At 42.7% G+C, this 21185-nt stretch overlaps 2 protein-coding genes across 5 annotated transcripts in view; one reads left to right on the top strand and one right to left on the bottom strand.

Annotated features, from left to right (window-relative positions):
* The first annotated feature begins 9 nt into the window (after positions 1–9).
* On the top strand, positions 10–6515 carry EIF4A3 (eukaryotic translation initiation factor 4A3). The gene is made up of 12 exons (XM_048934773.1): positions 10–299; positions 412–484; positions 570–636; positions 1296–1358; positions 1817–1949; positions 3194–3274; positions 3692–3833; positions 4562–4700; positions 5185–5300; positions 5782–5889; positions 5970–6097; positions 6309–6515. The coding sequence occupies exons 1-12, from the start codon at positions 128–130 to the stop codon at positions 6323–6325; spliced, it is 1239 nt and encodes a 412-aa protein (XP_048790730.1). The 5' UTR covers positions 10–127; the 3' UTR covers positions 6326–6515.
* A 1105-nt stretch (positions 6516–7620) lies between these two features.
* Positions 7621–21185, bottom strand: part of ATL2 (atlastin GTPase 2) — a 37402-nt gene continuing 23837 nt past the window's right edge. For 2 of the 4 annotated variants that reach the window (XM_048934769.1, XM_048934772.1), the window contains 9 exons: positions 19813–19869; positions 18824–18916; positions 18429–18567; positions 17476–17603; positions 15840–15896; positions 14603–14674; positions 11653–12084; positions 10231–10245; positions 9492–10132 (listed from right to left, as the gene is read on the bottom strand). In XM_048934769.1, coding sequence (XP_048790726.1) covers positions 10025–10132; positions 10231–10245; positions 11653–12084; positions 14603–14674; positions 15840–15896; positions 17476–17603; positions 18429–18567; positions 18824–18916; positions 19813–19869 — 1101 coding nt within the window. In that variant the 3' untranslated portion in view covers positions 9492–10024. Of the gene's footprint in view, positions 10133–10230; positions 10246–11652; positions 12085–14602; positions 14675–15839; positions 15897–17475; positions 17604–18428; positions 18568–18823; positions 18917–19812; positions 19870–21185 lie in introns of all 4 variants that reach the window. The other 2 variants (XM_048934770.1, XM_048934771.1) reach the window with 2 other exon arrangements.

Below are 21185 nucleotides of genomic sequence, written 5' to 3'. Positions count from 1 at the left end.
ACCATGCATGCACCCACCGCTTCCGTCGGGATTCCCGCGCATGCGCAGCGGCCCGTGCTCTGGGTGTGTGGCGGCCGCGCCATCGTCGTCGCGTGCGGGTAGGGCGGCGGGAAGGCCTGACTGAGCCATGTCGGGGTCCGCGGGCTCCGGCGGCACCACCGGCTCGGCGAGGAAGCGGATCATGAAGGAGGAAGACATGACGAAGGTGGAGTTCGAGACGAGCGAAGAGGTGGACGTGACGCCCACTTTCGACACCATGGGGCTGAGGGAGGACCTACTGCGCGGCATTTACGCCTACGGTGCGCGGCGGGGCGGCGGCGGGAGGGGGAGGGAGCGGGGGTGAAGGAAATGGCGGCGGCGAGGGGCGGCGCGCATGCGCGGCGGCGCGCCGTAACGGCCGTGTTCCCACAGGGTTCGAGAAGCCGTCGGCCATCCAGCAGAGAGCCATCAAGCAGATCATCAAGGGCCGCGACGTGATCGCGCAGTACGTGGGCGGGGGGGCGGGCTGCGGGAGCGGGATGGGTGGCTCCTCCGGAACGCCGGAGCCTTCACCGCACCTCTGTTCTCAGGTCACAGTCGGGAACGGGGAAAACAGCGACGTTCTCCATCTCTGTGCTACAGTGTCTGGACATACAGGTAGTCCACGCGGTGAAAATGTCCGTTGTCTTTACTGTGAGGGTGGTGAGATGCTGGCACAGGCTGCCCAGAGGCTGTGGATGCCCGTCCCTGCAGGCTTTCAAGGCCAGGCTGCACGGGGCTGTGAGCAGCCTGGTCTAGAGGGAGGTGTCCCTGCTTTTAGCAGGGGGTTGGAACGAGGTGGACTTGAAGGTCCCTTCCAACACAAACCATTCTATGTGTCTGTGATTGCTTTCATTGGAGGGCTGAATTGATTTCTCACCAGTCAGAATTGTGCTCTTGGAGCCTCTTGGATCCATCTGAACAGCTGGCATGCATTGTGTGGTCAGACACAGGCTTCTGACTGACGAGCGTTTGACAGGCACTGTGTTCTGAACAAGATCAGCTGTTCTCAGCAACTGGATGAATAAAACAAGCTGTCCAGTGAAGAACTGCTCAAGCACAGTCTTGTAACTTAACGTAAGGGCTATAAACATGTAAGCATTCCATGGAGGTGCAGCTTTCTAGGTGTACCAATGCTTGCAAAAACCCATACATTTTAGCACAAAATTGTACAATTGATCCTTCAAGTGTGACAGTTCAGGGTGCTGTGGGCTCTATTCTGTTTGTTACTGCTTGCACTGTACTTGCTATGTGATTAACTGCCATGTGGTCAACAGGTTCGTGAGACCCAGGCATTGATCTTAGCACCAACTCGAGAGCTGGCTGTGCAGATTCAGAAGGTAGGAACACCTAAATCATTGCCTGTAAAGCATTTATAAGGACTGGTGCAGATTCTCAAAGCATTCTCTGGCAGAGCTAGAAGTGCAACTTCTGCTTTTCAAGGGAATGCGTTTTCCTGAATGGAATAAGAAATCCTAATGAAGGGCTGTTTTTCCCATCTGTGTTATATCCGTTCTTCCTTACATGACGGGTTAGTTAGCAGTCTAATGTTTTACATATTCCTACCTGAATTTCTAAGTACAGTACTCTTTAAAAGTAGTTGTGATCCCTGGGAAGTAACCAGATCCCCAGCCTTTGTAAGCCTGCCATTTAGGAGGTTTGAAGAACAACAACAGAAAAAATCTTTATGCTTTTATCTCTAGAAAAGCACCACGTGGCTATTCAGCCCAACATGACTTGATAAATAACAAATTTCATAAGACCTCAGATGATTGATCTACTGTTTATGTTAAAATAGGGTCTTCTTGCTCTGGGAGACTACATGAACGTCCAGTGTCACGCCTGCATCGGGGGGACCAACGTGGGTGAAGATATCCGAAAGCTGGATTACGGGCAGCATGTTGTTGCTGGCACTCCAGGCCGGGTGTTTGGTAAGATGAGGGAGGCTGCATGCTTCTGTGTTCACGCTTCAATTGAGCCATGGGACCACCCCACAAATTTAATGCATTTACATTTGAAATAGCATGGAAACTACATTTATCATTAATGTATGCAGCGATGAAGAGCAACAAAGTATAAATTTACTGTAGTAGCACCTGGAAGAGATGAGAAAGAAAACACTGAAATTAGAATTTTCTGTTTATGCTGTGCTTTTCATAACAAAGTGGTTCTTTACATTGTAGCATAGAGAACAATATTTTTAATGGTGGTAATATTGCCATCCCGGGATTATCTCAGTGTCATGGAAGAGATAGGAGCAGGGTCTGTTTGAGTGTCAAAACAAGAGACATAGAATGCCTGTGTAAAAAGTCTGTCTCTTTCCTGCATATAAACTCCCTTACACTACTGCAAGGCTGCAGTGAGGCTTCCTGGAGCCTCCTCTTCTGTGTCCGCCTCCTTATAGTCGACTAAATAGTCCAGTCTTCAAATCCATCTCTCTCCCATGTAGGGATAAATATTAGGCCCATATGTTCACTGTACTGACCCTCATTAGCTCTTTGTCAAATCGTGCAACTTTATTATCTAGTTTCACATCATGAACATTTTTATATTCACTGTTCCTGGCAGTTGGTACAGGGAGAGAATCAGCCTTCAAGCCCATAAGTTACAGATTTATGAAACAGAGTAGTACTTTGTTATATGAATACATACTACTGGGAGAACACTAGTCTCCATAGACAAAAATAACTAACAGCAACAACCACAAAGCAACTTCATAGCTGCCAAACTGGGTGGCTCTGAACAACTCTTAGAGCAAATAGTTCTGTCCCAGGATGAAGGAATTACACAGAGCCACGTGCTCCTTCAAACAGGAAGTAGATTTGCCCACTGGACATGAAATTGAGGTGGCACATTGCATTTCTGGCATCCAGCTGCAGTTCTATGTGAGATGATGCACTTGCATGCAGTTAGCAAATAATATCCCACAGCTTGGACTCAGCTTCCCTGTAGCCTGTGCTTCCTTATCTGGGCAGCAGAAACAAGCCCCTGCTTGCAGGGTATTGGGGAGCACTGTGGCACTTGACTGTGCTTTTCCATCACCAAACACCAGTCTCTGTTGGCAGCAGGGGAAGTGCCAGTCCCTCCTCCAGTGAAATGCACTGACAGCAGCTGGGAGCAATGTAGGCTCGCTTGCTTTCTGAGCCTTTTCATCTTACAAAGTGAAATCTTACAGATATGATCCGGCGACGAAGTTTAAGGACTCGTGCTATCAAAATGCTGGTTTTGGATGAAGCAGATGAAATGCTCAACAAAGGTGAAATATTTATCTCCCTTGTACTTCTCTTTGCTCACCTCTTTGAGATACTGGTATCATCCCAGTTAGTAGCCCTGCTTCTTAAAACAGCTGTTTAACCAAAGCTAGGCAAGCACAGTTACATTATGGGCTGTAGGAAGCAATTTAATACACTTTGCCTATTTCAGTTATCGTGTTCTTTTCAGTAGTTGCAAATTCTGGAGTGTTGCTTTTTGTACTGTGCAACACAGCCATGTCACGGTAAGTCTGGCAGAACTGGGGAGAGATAAATGAGGGGTGACACTGGCTGTATGGTAAAAACACTCAGTGTTATTCTTAGAGCATAGGCCCAATGCTGAAGTAATCTAAACTGAAATAAAAGGATATTCAGGAGAAAGATGTGCTAACTTCCCAATGCTACTTGATTTCCTTTTGCAGGTTTCAAGGAGCAGATTTATGATGTGTACAGATATCTACCTCCAGCTACACAGGTGGTGCTGATCAGTGCCACTTTGCCTCATGAAATTCTGGAGATGACCAACAAATTCATGACAGACCCCATTCGCATCTTGGTGAAACGGTGAGTTTTTTCTGGGAAGAGCAATTCTTGTCTTAATCACGTTCCTTCACAGCATTGCAGTTGGAGTGGGTATTTACAGACATCCTCATGTTGCACTTTGAGAAAGGCCAGATTGGTTCTCTGGCTTTATCCTTCTCCATTTCTGTTTGCTGCTGTTCCCTCATCCTCCCAAGTACAGTCTCTTCTGGAAATCTGTCTTTCATTCCTACCCAATTCCTGTGCTCCTCCATTAGACTTTTGTAGGTGCCTTCCACTGATACCACAGAGTATGGCTAGAAAGCTTAACGCTGATTGATCCTGAAGGCCCTAGATGCACAGCTTATGTCTAGCATTGCAACAGGTCCTTACGTGCTGCATCTCATCAGGTGTCAAAGAAGTAAGTGTAGGCAGCCTGACTGGAAAGGCCTCACCCCTGCCTGTTCTCTTACACTGCCCCAGTTACCTCACTACACTCTGTTCTTGTCAAGATGTTTGCAAGAGTGAGAACAGAAATGTTTCCCTTTGAAGTTGTCTGCTTAGAGCAGAGAGGGTGCTAAGTTTGAGCCTCTGTTGTGTGGGTCATGTCTGAAGCCTTTCTTAGAGCAGTCTTCTCCAGGGACTTCATAGAGTAACTTGAGACCCAGCAATCCAGAGCACTTGAGACAGCCATGTGAGCATCCAGCCCTTTTAGCTGCATTGTATGCACTCACCCACTTGCAGTGTCTTAAAGCTGTTCTTCTTTCCTAAAGTGATGAATTGACCCTTGAAGGAATCAAGCAGTTTTTTGTGGCTGTGGAGAGGGAAGAATGGAAGTTCGACACCTTGTGCGATCTCTACGACACGCTCACTATCACCCAGGCTGTCATCTTCTGTAACACCAAGAGAAAGGTACAGCAGCCACGAGATGGGCACGTTATCTCACTTGCAGAGGGCAACACAGAAGAAAATGCTGGGCTGAGCCAAAGTGTCTGGTTGTTTCCCTGGTTGACAATTGCCTAGTAAGAGCAGCAGTTAAATGTGTCTTTAGGAGATGCCTGATGTAGACAGCAAGCTACAGGCAGACCTGATATAGTTGGCAGTAACTGCCTTTTTAGACTAGTAGGACTGATAAGAATGTGCTTATTAATTGTAATTCCCAAAACAAAATCACTCTAAATGAATGCCTTTAATTCCTTTCCTTTCAGGGTTCATGGAACCCTGTCATTTAGGTGATGCCCTGCAAGGACTATTTAGTTCCTTGTGCTCCAAAACACTCGTTAAAGTGTCTCTCAGTCCTTACCAGCATATATGTGCAAACGTTCTCCAAACAGAACTAACACTTTTGGCTGGCATGAGCAGATTGCTAACCCAGGCTGCTTGGCTGTACACACAGGTAGACTGGCTCACAGAGAAAATGAGAGAAGCCAACTTCACCGTTTCATCCATGCATGGGGACATGCCACAGAAGGAGAGAGAGTCCATCATGAAAGAATTCAGATCTGGTGCAAGGTAAGTGATTTCAACAGCGTTGCTCACAGTATTGCTACATAAGGCAAGAGGTCTTCCAGTGCCTCAGAGGAAACAGTCTTAGAAGCCTTTAAATCCTCTCTTCTCTCAAGGTCTTGTTTCTGGTTTAGTTTGAAAATCAGAATTCTTGATTTCCCTCCATCCCTTCGTAGTGTCTCACAGATGGGAGATGTCCCCCGTCCAAGAAGGGATGCTTGTACTTTTAGGCATAGAATTATCCCATTGTGTTTTGCTGAGGAGACTGGGAGTTGATACATTTAAAATAAGGAATTAAAATGTAAGACCAGAGCTGGCTTTGCACCATCTCATCAGAGAGGTTTGGTGGTTCTGTGGGACCAGATTTCCTAGCAGCACACTTGTGGAAGTGCACTGGGGAGAGCAGAATAGCAGATGTTTCCAGCACTGGGCAGCCTGACTCCTCAGCTCACATCTGTGCTTAGTGACCGTCCCCTTCTCTTTGCAGCCGAGTCCTTATTTCAACAGATGTTTGGGCTAGAGGTCTGGATGTGCCTCAGGTATCCCTGATCATTAATTACGACTTACCCAACAACAGAGAACTGTACATACACAGGTAAGCTTGGTGTTCACAGTAGGGAACACGGCTGAGTTACCCTTACCCACAGTGGCTTCATTGTTTCTCCTGCCTCTCAGAATTGGCCGCTCAGGCCGTTATGGCCGAAAAGGTGTAGCAATCAACTTTGTGAAGAATGACGACATCCGCATCCTGAGAGACATTGAGCAGTACTACTCCACCCAGATAGACGAGATGCCCATGAACGGTGAGTGCAGGCCTGCCCCAAGCTGCTGCCCTCCTCTGCTTGGAGGTCGGTGCGCTGCATCTGAAAGAGCACGCTTTGTTCTGCACGCTTTGTTCCCAACCACAACCCCTCTTCTCCTTCCCCTGGAGAGAAGCCCAGCAGTACATGCATTTTCCGACTGGGCTACAGTTCTCAGCACACTTGGTGCACACTTACATTTTCTTCTTTTCAGTTGCTGATCTTATCTGAAGGCCCGCATTCACAAGGGAGTTGGACTCATCATACCTTGTCCTTAGCCTCCATAATTGTGTTTTGGACCCCCCTCCATTTGTCATACTGCTGGTCATATGTTCTTGAGTTGGGGTTGCAGTTAGGAACTTGTGTAAATAATGTCTTTTCTCCTGCCCACGTTTTTCAATAAAAGTGAAATTTTACCATATCCTGTGCCTCATTACTTTAACCCCAAATAGTAACAGGCAGTTTTGAGATCCTGCCATAAAATAGTTTCCTGTTCTCCACCCCTTATAATTGCTGCACCACCATTGCACCACGTATCTGCTGGTTCAAACCCTCCCCTGCACACACCAGTACTGACCTTGAGACAATAACCTGTCCAATACCCAGTGTTCAAGGCCTTTTTAGTCTCCACACAATTCAAATGGATCTCAGTGGCCCTTAGAGTCTCTGTAACAAGAGGCTCCCTCTAGCTGCCTCAGGGAGAACAACATGTACATCCACCCCAAACCTAGGGCTGCTTCAATACCCCAGCAGGTTTACCTATTGCTGGCTAATCCAGATTCATATACCGACGTGCATCCTGACTCTGCAGTGGCTGGCACTTGCTTCCCACGTACTCATTCTCAACACATTCCCTGTGTCAAGTTCCCTATCCAGTTGCTGGCACTTCAGTCGCACTGCAGTTCCCTCATCCAGGAAGCAGAATTTGCAGAAGCAGGCTGCAGCAATTGGGCACCTGCTGACGTACACCCAGTGCATTTTATATTTGCAATCTTCTTTTTCCCACACCTGTTGCTTCCAAAAAAAAAAAATAAAAAAAATAAATCACCTTGATCCCTTGCTCTTCCTGCCTTTGGATCCTCTCAAAATCATCCCACAGCAAATTTGCACAAATCCCAAATGCTCTTTCCTGCGTCAGTATCCTAAACCTTCAGTACTAGAAACAGCAGTGGAAGGATGAAGATAACAGTTATCCCTCCTATTCTCTGTGTCCTTGCATTGTTTGCTTTGTAGCTTCTTGGGGCAGGGTCTATAACTTCTCTCCCCATCCCACCACATGCCCACCTTTATAACCACCAATCCTCCTGCCAGTAGAATGGTAGAGGCTGGATCAAGACTTCCAGCCTCACTGACAGTCACACTCAGAGTTCTGCTGTCACCATCACTGCAGGGCATGGCATAGTCTCAGATCTGACCCTCAGTTCTGTTCTCCAGGAAGGTACAAAGCAAGTGTGGCACTCCAAGCCACCTTTGTGATTCCTCAGTTTTTTGACCAAGAAAAACAGATTCAGCACAAGAGCAATAGATTGTTTAAATAACAGTATTTAATCTGTACAGTTTGAGAGAAGATAGCATAAAATGCAACATTCCTACCTCATCTTCAGCATCATTCACCTGGAGCTGAGCCCTAATCTCTGGAGGACAGGTAACAACCACCAACCCCTAGCAGCTCCATAGGGTACAAAAGTCACAGTGCAATTGCTTTAGTTTAAACAAATAAGTTTCCCTCCCTGATGAGAGGGGAGCCTGATGCAGCTCAAACATTGATGGAAATCTGTACTACTTCAGAATGAAGAAATAATAAAATACAAGCTATTGCACACAGTCATTTTCCAGCTGAAACTACAGCAGTTAGTTAACTGTTTAGCTGCCCTTATGCTCCGCACTTCTGAAAACACCTTAGTCGATGCTTAGTCAAGTGAAAACAGGGCCTGTAACGAGATTTCAGAATGATACAGTTGTTGAAGGGCAGAAGCTGACAAACAACTCGGTAAAGTCAAGAAGCGTGCTTCAGAAGAGCAGAAAGTTCTCCTAAGCAGGGAGGGGATAGGACCTAGACAGATGTCATCTTTCAGAGACGAGCAGGAAAGAAACATCAGCTTCAATAGAAAGCCATGAAGTACAATAGACAATTTCTTTATATAATTGTCAGGATAAGTATTTGACATAGTTTATGTAGTAGAATACATACTTAAACATCTTTTAAAAATAAGCACGAATTTCATTTCATATATACACAACTGATTTTAATCATGTACTGAAAATAAATTACAGGAAATAACTTTAAAATGCAACAGAAGACAAGAGTTTCACAACAAACATTCCCACTGATTTTCCCAAGGGGGTGAGATTGCAGTGCTCAAGGCAGGTAAATATCACAAATATATCAAAAAACTTCAAATTGTTGATGCATTCACACATTTACATGAGCCACAAACGTTCCCTTACAGGGACTGCACTTAGCTACCACAGAACCAGGTTTTGCCATAAACTACAAAACTTTGATACAAAATCGTATTTATATATTTATATTTCATATACATGCCCTATCTGTGATTTCTTAAAAAATAAAAACTAAACACACTGTACAGACAATCCTAACTCATCGCTTGGTAGCTGTAGGCAACGTTTTTCAATGGAATTTCTTCCCCCAGTAGAATTAATGGCAATATTATATACACGAAGGCTAAACTGCAGAAAAAAAACAGCTCAGTTCCGATATGCACCTCCCTCTGGACCAGGTCTGCGAGTTCAAGGCAAGACACCAGATGCTCAGATCCACTGCCTCCCTTACGAGCTATTCTGCCATCAGCAGTGTGAGGAACCAACATACATGTTTGTGTAACACTGGTATAAAAGGCAGTAAAGCAGGATGCATATCTAACATAGTGGCTCTAATAGCTTCACCAACTCCATACAGAAACATTCTGGCCTCAGAGGTGGCAAAGGGGTGTTGTAGAGCTCAGTACACCTGGGGACAGCACAGCACCCCTTACAAGGTCTGATCCTTACTTCCCTGAAGTTTTCTCCCGCAGAGGACAGGCTCCCACCGTAAGCCAGACACCGCATCAACTCAAACACTGGGGGGAAGATCCCTCCCCCTCACACACCCCAAAACCCACACATGCACGGTTCACCAGGACTATGCTTAAAAACACACCCCTCCCACCCACCCCCAGTCTCCAATGGCACCGGTTTGTCTCAGAAGCAGAGCACTTGACAAACTTACTCTCCCCAGGTGATGGCAGCAGTCTGCGAAGCCAGTCACACTAAACTACTTCTACAGTTGATTGTAAACTTTGGTTTATTTTTATTTTTATTTTTTTTTATTGAGTTCTCATGGTACAGCAAGCATGTCTAGGATGAGAGGGCAGAGTTGAAGAGGAGATGTACTGTCAGTCTGTCTTTAGTCTGGCATGGTGAGACACCTGCTCGGTCAGGCCTGCTTTGATAGAGTTTCTAACAGACTGCCTCATATGATCCTCCACCAAATTATCACTCATGGGCTTCAACACCTGTGGAATGAGAAACGTGCAAAGAAACAAAAAAATGAGGTAACCAAAGAAAATAAAATATAAAAAAAAAACATACAAAAAGATGAGACTTGAAATAATGGAAAGATTTGGAATGCTGAAGCCTGACACAAACTGGCACGAACTGAAATAGATGAGTTTCGCTGCTACACTAATGAGGTTAAACCAGTCACATGCTATGAACACAAGTGATATCCCTCCTACACAGCAGTATTTCTCTGAATTCAAACCACTTTACAGTTCCTAGAAGGTGGATGTGCAATTCCATACCCTATATGCAGCATCAGTCTGGTATGGTTACAGCATTTACGCAGACCGGCCCAGACGGTCCAGCTTATTGTCCTATATGTGTAAGTTGTGAACACTTCAGATACAGAAAGAAAGTTAAAAACACTGGCTAGTTTTTCTTCTTGTTATTGTTGGATGGGAGTCGCTGTCGCGGCACTGATGTAAGAGCACGGCGAATTGTTCGGCATCTAAGGACTTCAAAGAGTTTGAAAAACACCTAGAACATGAATTGAGCTGTTAGGAAACGTGGCTCTCAGAAGGCAGCAGATAAAGTCAGTTAAGTTCAGAAAAATCTGATTGCCAGCAACTTCTTACCTTCCTGGGATTCCTCTGAAGCATGGAGGGAAAAGAAAGAAAAATCAATAGAAAGAATATGGGACGTACAGAGAGTGACTCAGACCAGGACCAGTAAATGCTTTGCCTGTTATCTGTGATGTAGAACAACAACAGAAAGAGCAAACTCCTTTGGAGAACACCTTCCTCTAGCCCACAAAAGCTCCTGCTGCCGTAAACCACATTCTTCCCCTCCTCAGGGAAGGCCAGTGATCAAACTAAACTCACATGCTGTAGGTATCCTCCAGCAGAACTGCTCTCATAGGGAGCAGTGCACAACCAGCTGACACCCTCCACTTTTCCTGTAGTGCTCTTTGGCTCCAAGCTCAAAAGCAAGAAGCTACAGTGGTACAGAAGAGCCTCAATTTTAACCACTAATCAAGCAGTGTAACTCAATTTAGTATATTTTCTCATTTCCTTCCTTTTATTTGAAATCCACTTTTTCTCTCCTGTTATTTCAGAGTAATTCATTATCCTACACAGCTGCCACAGACAGGTTGAGTATACCAGTGCCTATGAAAAGCCTGGAATAAAGTTATTTGAGATGTACAAGACTGCATCCACACAAGAAGCTCCAGTTATTTGTTTGTGCTGAGCAGGACCTATTTTAGCATCATCCTGGTCAATTCAGTCAGCCCTTTTAACTGGTAGTAACAACAGCTCTAAAAGCACTTCCCTTTTGTTGGCATCTAACATAGCTACTAGGAATGTTCCAAAAGCTACTTGGAAGAGTTGGTCAGTTGGTCAAGATCTTCACACTGGCTGTACTGGGATAGCTATGTTAACTGGATTCAGACAGAAGATCTTTGTACAGATGCCTTTGGTACTGTTGACACTCAAGTCTTCTTGTTCTTTGTCTAACAAGCATCACAATAACCATGCTATCTGAAGTATCACACACAAGTTTTCCAGGAAGAGGAAGGAACTTGGTGTACAACAACTACTGCGAGTCTGTCTGGTCACCCATCAGCCATTTTCCTTCAGGTCTAATTAATCCTCCAGAGACACACCATTTGGTGAAATGCAAAAGGACAGCACTGTTTTTAACATGCACATTTCTTAAACCATTGGAAATATTTTATCCAGCTCATCCACAGTGCAGGCCTGCCACTTTAAACTTACCTTTAAAAGCACAATTTTTCCACTTCAAGAAGTAATAAGATTTTTAAAGAGTCCCTCCACTCTTACCATTCAAGCATCTAGTAAGGCCTGTAACATTCCTGGGCTAGCATTGCCCATAAGCTCTCCTGCTAAAGAGATCAGTCACATTTCTAAGCTAATTTTCCCTTCAGCAAAACTAGCATTCTTTATTAAGTCTACACCAGCTTTTCACTCACAGCACTGAACAGAAACTATTTTGTATGTTTGCTCAAAAAAAGATTTTTCATTAAAATAGATACCAACCTGTTCCCATATAGCTTCAGCGATCTGATCAATGGCTGTTCCAACTTCTCTGAATTCCCCAGAGTACTTAACGTATGCCCACGTACAAAAGGATATAAGAGCCATCCCCAGCACAAGATTACACAGGGTAGCTATGGAGTTCATACCAAGGAACCCAGTCAGTCCTGAGATTATATACATGGCAAACATGACTGCAAATAGAGTGGCAGGGGTACGAGCAGCGTAAAATATGTTTTTGCCATCATTGTGCTTCACAAAGTTTGCATAGATCTCGTCGATTTCTGCCTCAAGCTGATCCTGGTAGCGCCGACAGAACTCCTCCCCTCCCATCTTCTTCACAGAGCAGAAATGCTTGACAGCCGACTCTTTGAAATCCTGGTGCTTCCGCTCGAGATCCGATGGGGCAATGTAAGGCTTATCTCCTCCACAAATCTGCAGGAACAATCAGGTGGCGTCAACACATACAGCATCTCGTCCTGTACAGAAAGCAAACCTGCTCCTTGCTGCTTACCCTTCAAACCACTATCAGACTGACTCCTGCAATTTTCCTCTGTAAGGTCTGGAGTGCCATCCCAAGGGAAGCAGCTAAAAGTACTCTGCATCATGGACCTGCAAATGCCTAAACTGCCTGACTGTATACAAAGCCATAACACATGACAGGACTAATACTTTCTGTATTCTCCTTCAGGTAAGCCCATAAGGAGAGGACATCAACTCCACTGTAATTTCCCTCTATGAAGAGGGAAAAAGCAAAGAACATCCAGAGGCAGAGAAAGCTTGGCTAGAGAAAGGTTAAATAGCATTCTTACACCCTCCCCTCAGCTTTTTAGTTCAGACCACACACCCCAATGAGAAGTTCAGCAACGAATCTGGACAAGCAGGGCAGATTTGGCCCACTCAGTAACTTCTTGGTTATTGCTGCCACTCACAGGCTCCAGGGAACTCACCAGGTGATACAAATTAACAAAAACTAGCTGCTGACAGCATCTTTAGCCTGTTCTTCCCTAGACTGCCCTCTAGGACAGTTGATTCAGATCAACCTGAGAGAACAAGTTTCTGCTGAAGGGAAGAGAGCAGGGACTCAGATGGATACCTGCATTAAGGACACCCATCATCTTCCTCCCCCTAAATAAGCACAAGTACAAAAATGGTTACGCTCTTAAGGACTACTCTGTAACACTGACGTGTGACCACGAGGGCTACAGTCAGAGCGTACCTAGACACAGATCTGAACTGCTCACATTTCAGTCCTGACTCCTTGAGTCCCTTACAGTCAGACTATGTCTGAAGATTCTTTCCACGTGACCTTAAACTACAGCCTTCGTCCTGTGACACAGGCAGACTTATCACAGTGCTCATCATCTCATTCTTCAAACACAACCTTAACTTTGTCCTGCTGCTGTTCCTTCAGCTGGACACAGAAAGATCACTTTCTCAGAGTACAGCACGTCCTTTCTGCCTCACAAGATGTATAGCTGCACTGGCTAGATTTTTCAAAGCAAATCTCACTGTTAAAATCCTGACACCATCACCCCACCTGCTTGAGTTGAATAAGCACCTTTCTGCTTTTTCTTTTTTACAGTTCTCCATAGCTAGAAAGCTCCTTGGAAAACAGTTACTAATCTCTCATTTTCCAGAACAGTCTTCCCACATTCCCCAGAGCACTGTAATAAGAGGAGATCCTTGTGCATCAAAGCCATGGCTTGCCATGTAGATACTGCCACTGTTCTCCGATGCTCTGTGTGCCTGCACTTGTTTTTCCTTACATTTAAAATCATTAAGGGAGAGTGTTTATGCATACTCAGAAAGAGGGCTTTGGCTCATGAGGAGAGCTCAAGGCACTACAGTAATAAATATCCATACATAACCCAGCCTTAAGCCTCGTTCCTGAAAACAGAAGTTTCAAAGCTGTGTCACATTACAAGCATTTGGGACTTCTGGATAAGAACTGATTTAAGATATTTGTGTTTCATCTCTACAGCAATATAAAAATATACAATACTGAGGGAAATTACTATGGAAACATGAGTCTGTTTAGGAGAACATTTGTTTCTGTTTATTCCTTGCTCCAAGTAAGGAAGTCCTACAACTATGGTATCTTAGTAGCCAATAAAAAGTCAAGACAGGAAAACAGACTGGGCTTTTTTTTCTTTCCTTCAAATACACAACATAAGTTATTTCAAGAGATATCCAAAAATGGAAACAAATGAAGGAGTCCCTCTACATCAGCATTCTCAGCTCAGCCTGCTAACAGCTGAAACTGCCTAGCCTGCCACTAGCACTAGGTCTTATTCTAACCTCAAAACAGAAAGCTATTTCAGTGATTAAGACCAGAATTTGCCCGCTTAGTGGGGAGCTGTGTTTGTAGCATGTTATCACACCCACTGGTCCCCTCCCAATATAAAGTTTCACAATAAGCATAGTCTCGTTAAACTTTAAGACATGCAACTAATTTCAGAATTGGCTGTGATAAAAACCTTGTGTAACACTATGAAATCCACCTATAAAAGTTACTAACTTAAAGAGAAAAAGCAAGTAGGAAATGGCATACATAGTTTTGGTATTTCAAGGGTTTGCTTCAAAGGATTTTAACCCACATATTTGACAGCTAATAGACAATTGCTACTCAAAACTGTGAAACCATACTAGAACTCTACCCTCAGATGCCCTGACACCACATCTCTTCACTTACCTGTCTATTTCATGTTACAAGATCTTTAAGGTGTGTCAGGAGCAGCAGCAGGAATCCACAGGTGGTTTCTTACAAACTCCCATTCCCACACCGCCCCACCAATTCTTATCTCAAAGAAACCCAGATGCACTACATCAGATACCCATCCTGGCTGCCTAAGCTATTTTTTCCCCCCATTAACACACTCCTGACCTACACCAACCACTAAAACAGAAGGCCCATATTTACATTCAGTTAGAAAAAGTTTTGTTACCATACCTGCTCCATGCCTTTACTGTACAAGTCTTTTGCTCCTGCCACAGCAGCAAGATTATTTGCCTCAGCTGTTGCCTAGAAAACATTGAGAACCACTTATCACTATAATACTACCAGCTAGTTTTACACATGTATCTGCACTGTCCAACATATTCCAGCAACCAACACCAAACATAAAGACTGCCAAGAAAATGCCCCACACAAACAAGTGAAGGTTGGAGATATACATTAAGACACATTATGGACTAGGAGAAAGGTTTTTTCAGCTAATACAACTCTGAACAAACTCCCATGTGCTTGTACAGCTTGTTACTGTGAGCAATCTCTTGAGTGTTCTACTGTTAAAAAGCAAATAAGGATCTCTAAACTACTGAACATTAATCCTGACACATCACTGTCTGTGAGGAAAGCTGCAAGCTGGTATTAATTCTGCACTGTGTATGTGCAGTTTGGGTGTCAATCTGTAAGGACTTATACTACTTTCAAACTGTGCCACATCAGGGACAGTTATTCTGGCTCATACTGCAAGATGTCATCATCTTTACCTCTCAGCCACATTTATAGCATGTTAATTAGAGGACATGGTAACCACCTCTTTCATTGTGAAAAGTTCTCTCAATCACCCACTCTCCCCAAAAGCCTCAAAAATTGTTTCCTCAACTATTCTAGGTATTGACTTGCCCTCCATGTTTTAATGGGGTGACACTAAAAGCTTAATTTTAACCATTTGATGTGGGTAATATTTTTTTTAACTGGCTCAGGAGTCTGTACTTAGAAGAAAACTATCACAAAAATCTGAGTGTTCATCACATAGCTTTATACAGTCACTATTTCTAATTACTTTATAGCTGATTACACCCTCTTTAGATCAACACAGAAAGGAAAGTTCAGTGTAGTTACCTGATCTTTGTTGCACATGTTTGTTTGTTAGGAGCCCACTGTGAGACAGTAGTATTAGCTGCACTACTATAATCTTTCTCCATTTTGTCTACTAAGGCTGATACTAAAAGCCCTCTGAATACTGTCTGAAAGACACTGACAGAAGAGCAAGTTATTAAAGGAAACTTATGCCTGAAATTGAAGCAGGTAAAAAAAAAAAAAAAAAAGAAACAATGCCCCCTGCTTCACTTGCTTTCAAAGCACACAGTTCCTTCAAGAATTACAAGTGTGTGTGTGGAAGCTTCACATTCCCAAGGGTCGTGACCAGGACTTATGAAATACACATCTACTATCAAAATACCTGCAGCATAGACTTTGGATGAGGTAGCTCCTCTCCTTGATAGATTTTAATGTAAGCCTAGAATCAAAAAGGAAAGGTTTCTTACTTCTTAAGCATATATGGGTAAGAAGGAAAGAGAAGGCATTACATAGAGACAAAGCTCATGAATTATTACTTTGTCATAATGACAAATACACAAGTTTCTCCATACATCAATATCTGTCACTTGCCCATTTATCCCTAGTGCTTTAACCCCTTTACATTTCAGAAGCCTAACACGAAGCTCCCATAATCTCCAGTTAAAGCAAATCAAAGCAGTACTTGCTTTTAACAAAGCATTTCAAGTAACATGCTTTTACTGGTATTAAAAATAAGCTGTTCATCTCCACCAAAATGGTTCTCTTTCAATAGCCACTGGCAGGCTTTCTTAACATGCAAGCACCAATAAACTATGAAGTTTGGCTTGTACTTTTTTTTTTTACTCTTTGGTAGCTATTACTTTGATAGCTATTTCCTTCAACTAAAACCCCTCAGTTTTCCAACTCAGAGTTCATTATTTCAGCTTTAGATCCAGACCAGGGAATGCTTTTTCCTGCACAACTGTTCCCAGGTTGGTTACTGCAACATGAATTAGACTGCTTTTCAATAGCCAAAAACAGTTTTATGATGCACTCCTTTTTGAACTGCCACTGAATATGTACTCCCTGCACCCTATGAGATCAAGCCTCACTAAAGAAGAAAACAGAGCAAGCTATATACAACCATGTGAACACCAAGAGACTGAGCACACCAGCTTCAGAGCAGATTTTATGCTTGTCAAAGCAGCCATGAGTACTGCATCCCACATCATACCTTCCACAAAGCATCTTCTTCTAAGCATACATAAAACAACATCATCTACATGTCAGAGTTCTGGTCTCAGATTCCACTCCATGTAAGTGCTTCCATAACACCAGCTGACTTGCCATCAACACGTGTTCAGAAGTAGGAATGTAAAATTCAAGTCATTAGGGATGCTGCTTTCCCATATGAAGGCAGCCAAGTCCTTTCAATTCAAAAAGAGCTATAAACCAGACCAACTCCTGGTGACATTGGAATCACGCTACCATGTTACTCCTGATGTCATCGTGATATCAGAACAGCTCGAGAGTTTAATAGCTGCAAGTACCCACAAATTCTATAGCGCACAATGGTGTAACACATGAAGATGCTTTCTTGCACTCACGTTGCATATTACAAATTTGCAGGGATAGAAAATAAGATGAGATTTTTACCACACACCTAGAAGCTTAGGAGCTGGATTTCTACCTGTCAGTGAGAGCTTTAAAGAAAACCAAAAAACAAAACACCCACCCACATAAATGCAGACAAACGAGATTCTCAAAATAGTAAAAACAAAGAAAAAAAATCTCTATCTGATAGAACTTGAAGTATTTTAGCTTATCACAAAAAAAAAAAAACTGCTAACAGCAGATTGCAAAGGGCTATTGTGTTAAGCTGTGTGCCAGTTCTGGAAAGTCAGATAATGAAAGTAAAACTGAGATGATCAGTGGATGTCAGCCTAGATACCTTTATCTTCTCTGGGAACAAGATATCCTAAAATTAGAATATTTTCTTTCAAGCCATTAACAAAAATAATTAGCATGAGTTTGCTTACCTTGAAGTATTCTACAAGATCTCTACAGGTCACCTTGGATCCACTAATCTCTTTTTCTACCAAGTTCTCAGGGGCAAGCAGTAATGGTACCAAATTCCGCAGCTCTTTCTTAAAATCCTCATCTATATCTGGAAAAATTTAGTTTCAGAAAACAATCCTTAGTTCTCTTTTCAGTGTTATATTTCCTAAAGGAACACTGATAACCCATAACCCTTAACCCTTCAAAATAGCAACACAACTGCATTTTATTTTTTTTTAAACTTTTTAAGTCTTAAATACATGTTACGCCTCCATTAAGTTCTATTTTCTCCTGAAAGCTTGAATTCAAACAGAAAACTGAGTCCTGTAGACCTTGTAACATTCAAAGTACATTTCCCAATTACACCAGTCTCTTACACAACCTATAGGTTGTTTGTGCCTTCAGCACAGAACTAGCCAGCATCCCACTACTGCACAGTCATATTTTTTGCCTTTGCCACCCTGATACATTCTCTCTACTGGGCGAAGCACAATAATGAAGAAATCCTAGCTGCCTCCCATTCCACAGTGGCAAAATCCTACAGTTATTTTACAGCCATTCCAGTTTAGACCTTTTTATTTAGCGAGTTCTTAAAGAAAAGCCTTTCAATATTAAGAAGAGTTCAGTCTTTTAATTTTACAAATGCTCATGCCTGCAATTTTTTATTTTTTTTTTTAGAATCCTATTTAATGACCTTTAGGTATGTCTCACACTAATTGACACTACAGTCAACACCTAGATGCAAAGAAGGATATCCATCGCCTTTGAATTGATAAGAACACACAATACACGTTTCTAGATACCATCATTTCACCTTTTAGCCCCATATTTTTCCAATAAAACATTTCAATGGCCAACTATATCAGTGTTTAACTTTCATGACAAAATTAATTCAGTGATCTGAATAAAGAACACACAATAGAGATTTTCTTACCATTTAATCTCCCATCAAAATTTGGATTTGTTGCAACTTTAAGACCAGGGTGGGGCAACAGGAAACAGCCAAGGTTACTGAAACAGGAGTGAATATGCTTCCTTACATTCTGTAGCTCTTCATGTTGGTTTTGCTTCACCTGAAGAAAAAAAGCATTAAGAACTGCTAACAGTTTTGCAGCACTGCAAGAAAGACTGAGTATCAGTTTAAAAGCAGTAAGAGCACAAGATTGTATTTAAGCTTTCATTCTTGAACCTAGAAATGTAGAGTTCTAAATCCAAGAACTCTATACAAGAGGAAAAGCACAAAGAGCTAGGTCATTATGCATCACTATCTTGACAGTGAGGCATCACTTATGCCAGACCATGATACTAGGACTACTGTAAATAATTTACCTGCAATCTTTTCTCCAGGAACTTTTTTCCTCCTTCCAAGCCATATGCGTGCTCATAAGGGTAACTCCAATCTCTAATTAAGAACATTAGTGTCTGTAACAGGAAGAACAACAGTGGTTAATGGTTTGTATCATTCCCAAAGTCGAGAACTATGACACATGATTATTTTAAGATTAAAAAGTCTAAAACTGGGCTACTGTGAATGAATTATAGCTTTGTGGTGTAAGTAGCAGCTCATTTAAAAGACACCACACACCAACACACAAGCAACTGCGACTGATTTCTTATCTGAAAAGTAGTATTTCAGCATCTCAAAAAAGACAGCTTCTCTTTTCCATGGGTTTACTTTTTGCTACCTCTGAGGGATTACATGGTCCATCCTCCTATTTATTAGCTGAAGATATGTAAGGCTAACATCAAGGTTAGTTCTATTACATGAGGTGCTTTTAAAGGCTCCATCTTACCTGCGCCAACACAAGAGCACGAAGGACTCACACAAATATTCTAGAGACACAAGTTGTAAAAACTTGCCACTAGTACCTTTAAATGTTCAGAAGGATCATTTGATAATTCAGATTGAAAGGAATCTCAGACTTTGTCTCCACTAAATGTAAGAAGCCTCAAACCTTTCTCTAGATTAGCCAATAGAGAGAGGAAGTTAGCAATCTAGAGAACTCAAACACTAACATCACTGATGCTTCAAGTAAATGAAACATAGTATGGCCCTGAACAGTATTTCAAAGCTATACGACCTATACTCACAAACACAAAGACCAACCACAACTCAAGTAGTAATGATTAGGACGGAAAAAATGAAACTTTTCTCCTTAATGTCAGCACAAGACTTGACTTTCATACCTCCTTAATGCTTAAGCTCATCTTGTAAAGATGAGACTAGCTTGAGGCAAACTAATTTATCTTCATACATTATCCCAAGCTCATTTTCTACACATTCAATTGCTTACACCACATTTAACATGTACACTTACTTGAAACGGCTTTTGGTAAATTTCTTCCATTGCTAGTCTTCCATATTCTGTAAACAACTGATAGAAAGAGTGTAAGAGTGCCACACATAGAACAGTTTTCCACTGTAACAACTCACTATGTCACATTACATCACTAATAAATAAAGCATTCAATCTTAAACCCCACTATGGTTTAAAATGGCCAATGCAGCTCAAGAACAAGCACATCAATCTTCTGTAAAACTCAGGAAGGAAATAATTTCCACTGGTTTCACAGTGCCGCACCAGAACTGTCATGGCACTGCAGCTCAAAATGGGCAGCCTGCAGGCTGTTCTCAGACGAAAGCTGAGCAGGTCTCCAGCCAGCTTCCAACACTTGTCTGCAAGGCTAAGGAGGTAAGCCTGCCTAACACTTGTTCCTTACTTACACTAAAGATCTGTTCCTCAGAATTTCAAGGAACTTGCCTAGACCCAAAGTAGCAGACATTCAAAGTCAAGCAGCTTCCCAGATCTCTACTTCAGCCTGCAATCTCATAATTTTTCTTACTCTTCAGCATAAAATGAAGTGCTAACTTAACTGTCTTCCTCTGGTTACTTTCACCATCTTTCATGCAAAAAGCAGCATTCTTCCTCTCCATGTTAAGCGGGCCAGCAAACTCACGAGAACACAAGTAAAAGACGAAGGAGGCATGCCAGTACCCTCTATAATCAGGCAATTGCTCCTCTGCATTAAAGCTAATCTCTCTGACACTTCAGGAAAAAAAAAAAATCCTATGCGGACAATTTTCCCTTTGTTTGTCATAAGAACATCTGAGAACTTACGAGACAGACTTAATACAAGCAAACTTCTAAGTCCCTGTCATCCTGAGCATAAAGCTTTGAAGAGGCCAAGCATCCATGTGAGAATGGCTTGTTTCTCTGACCCTGACTGCCCACTGCACTCACCTCCCTGCTACGTGAAAAAGACAGAGTGAGAGTATTTCAGACTAGCACATTTTCTTCTCTCACCCCTTGACTCCTTGTCCCCATCTTTAGTGGGTAAGGAGTGCCTGTGCATTTGCTTCTTTTTAATTGCATTTCCCTCAAATCTCACTATTCACTATAACACAGAGATTTATCTATTCTGACTACATTGAGGTTGCCAAAGGTTATTAAAAGTTATTTGTAAATTATTTAAAAGCCAGACTTTCCTGACCCTTTCTGTTTGCTTGGAAATGTTTGGGTTTTTTTATGGGGTTTGTTTTGTGGACTCTGGAGTTTTTGGTTGTTTTTCTCTCCTCTCTTTGGCATACCACTCTTAACTGAGAACAGAATCAGAAGATTATGTTCAGTTAATTCACTTCTACTCCCAGCACTGGCAGCCAGCCTTCCGCAGCACTGAACAAGACAGAAGC

Source organism: Lagopus muta, chromosome 2 (genome assembly GCF_023343835.1).
Source record: "Lagopus muta isolate bLagMut1 chromosome 2, bLagMut1 primary, whole genome shotgun sequence".
Taxonomy (NCBI): Eukaryota; Metazoa; Chordata; class Aves; order Galliformes; family Phasianidae; genus Lagopus; species Lagopus muta.
This window is presented reverse-complemented; position numbering and strand designations above follow the sequence as displayed.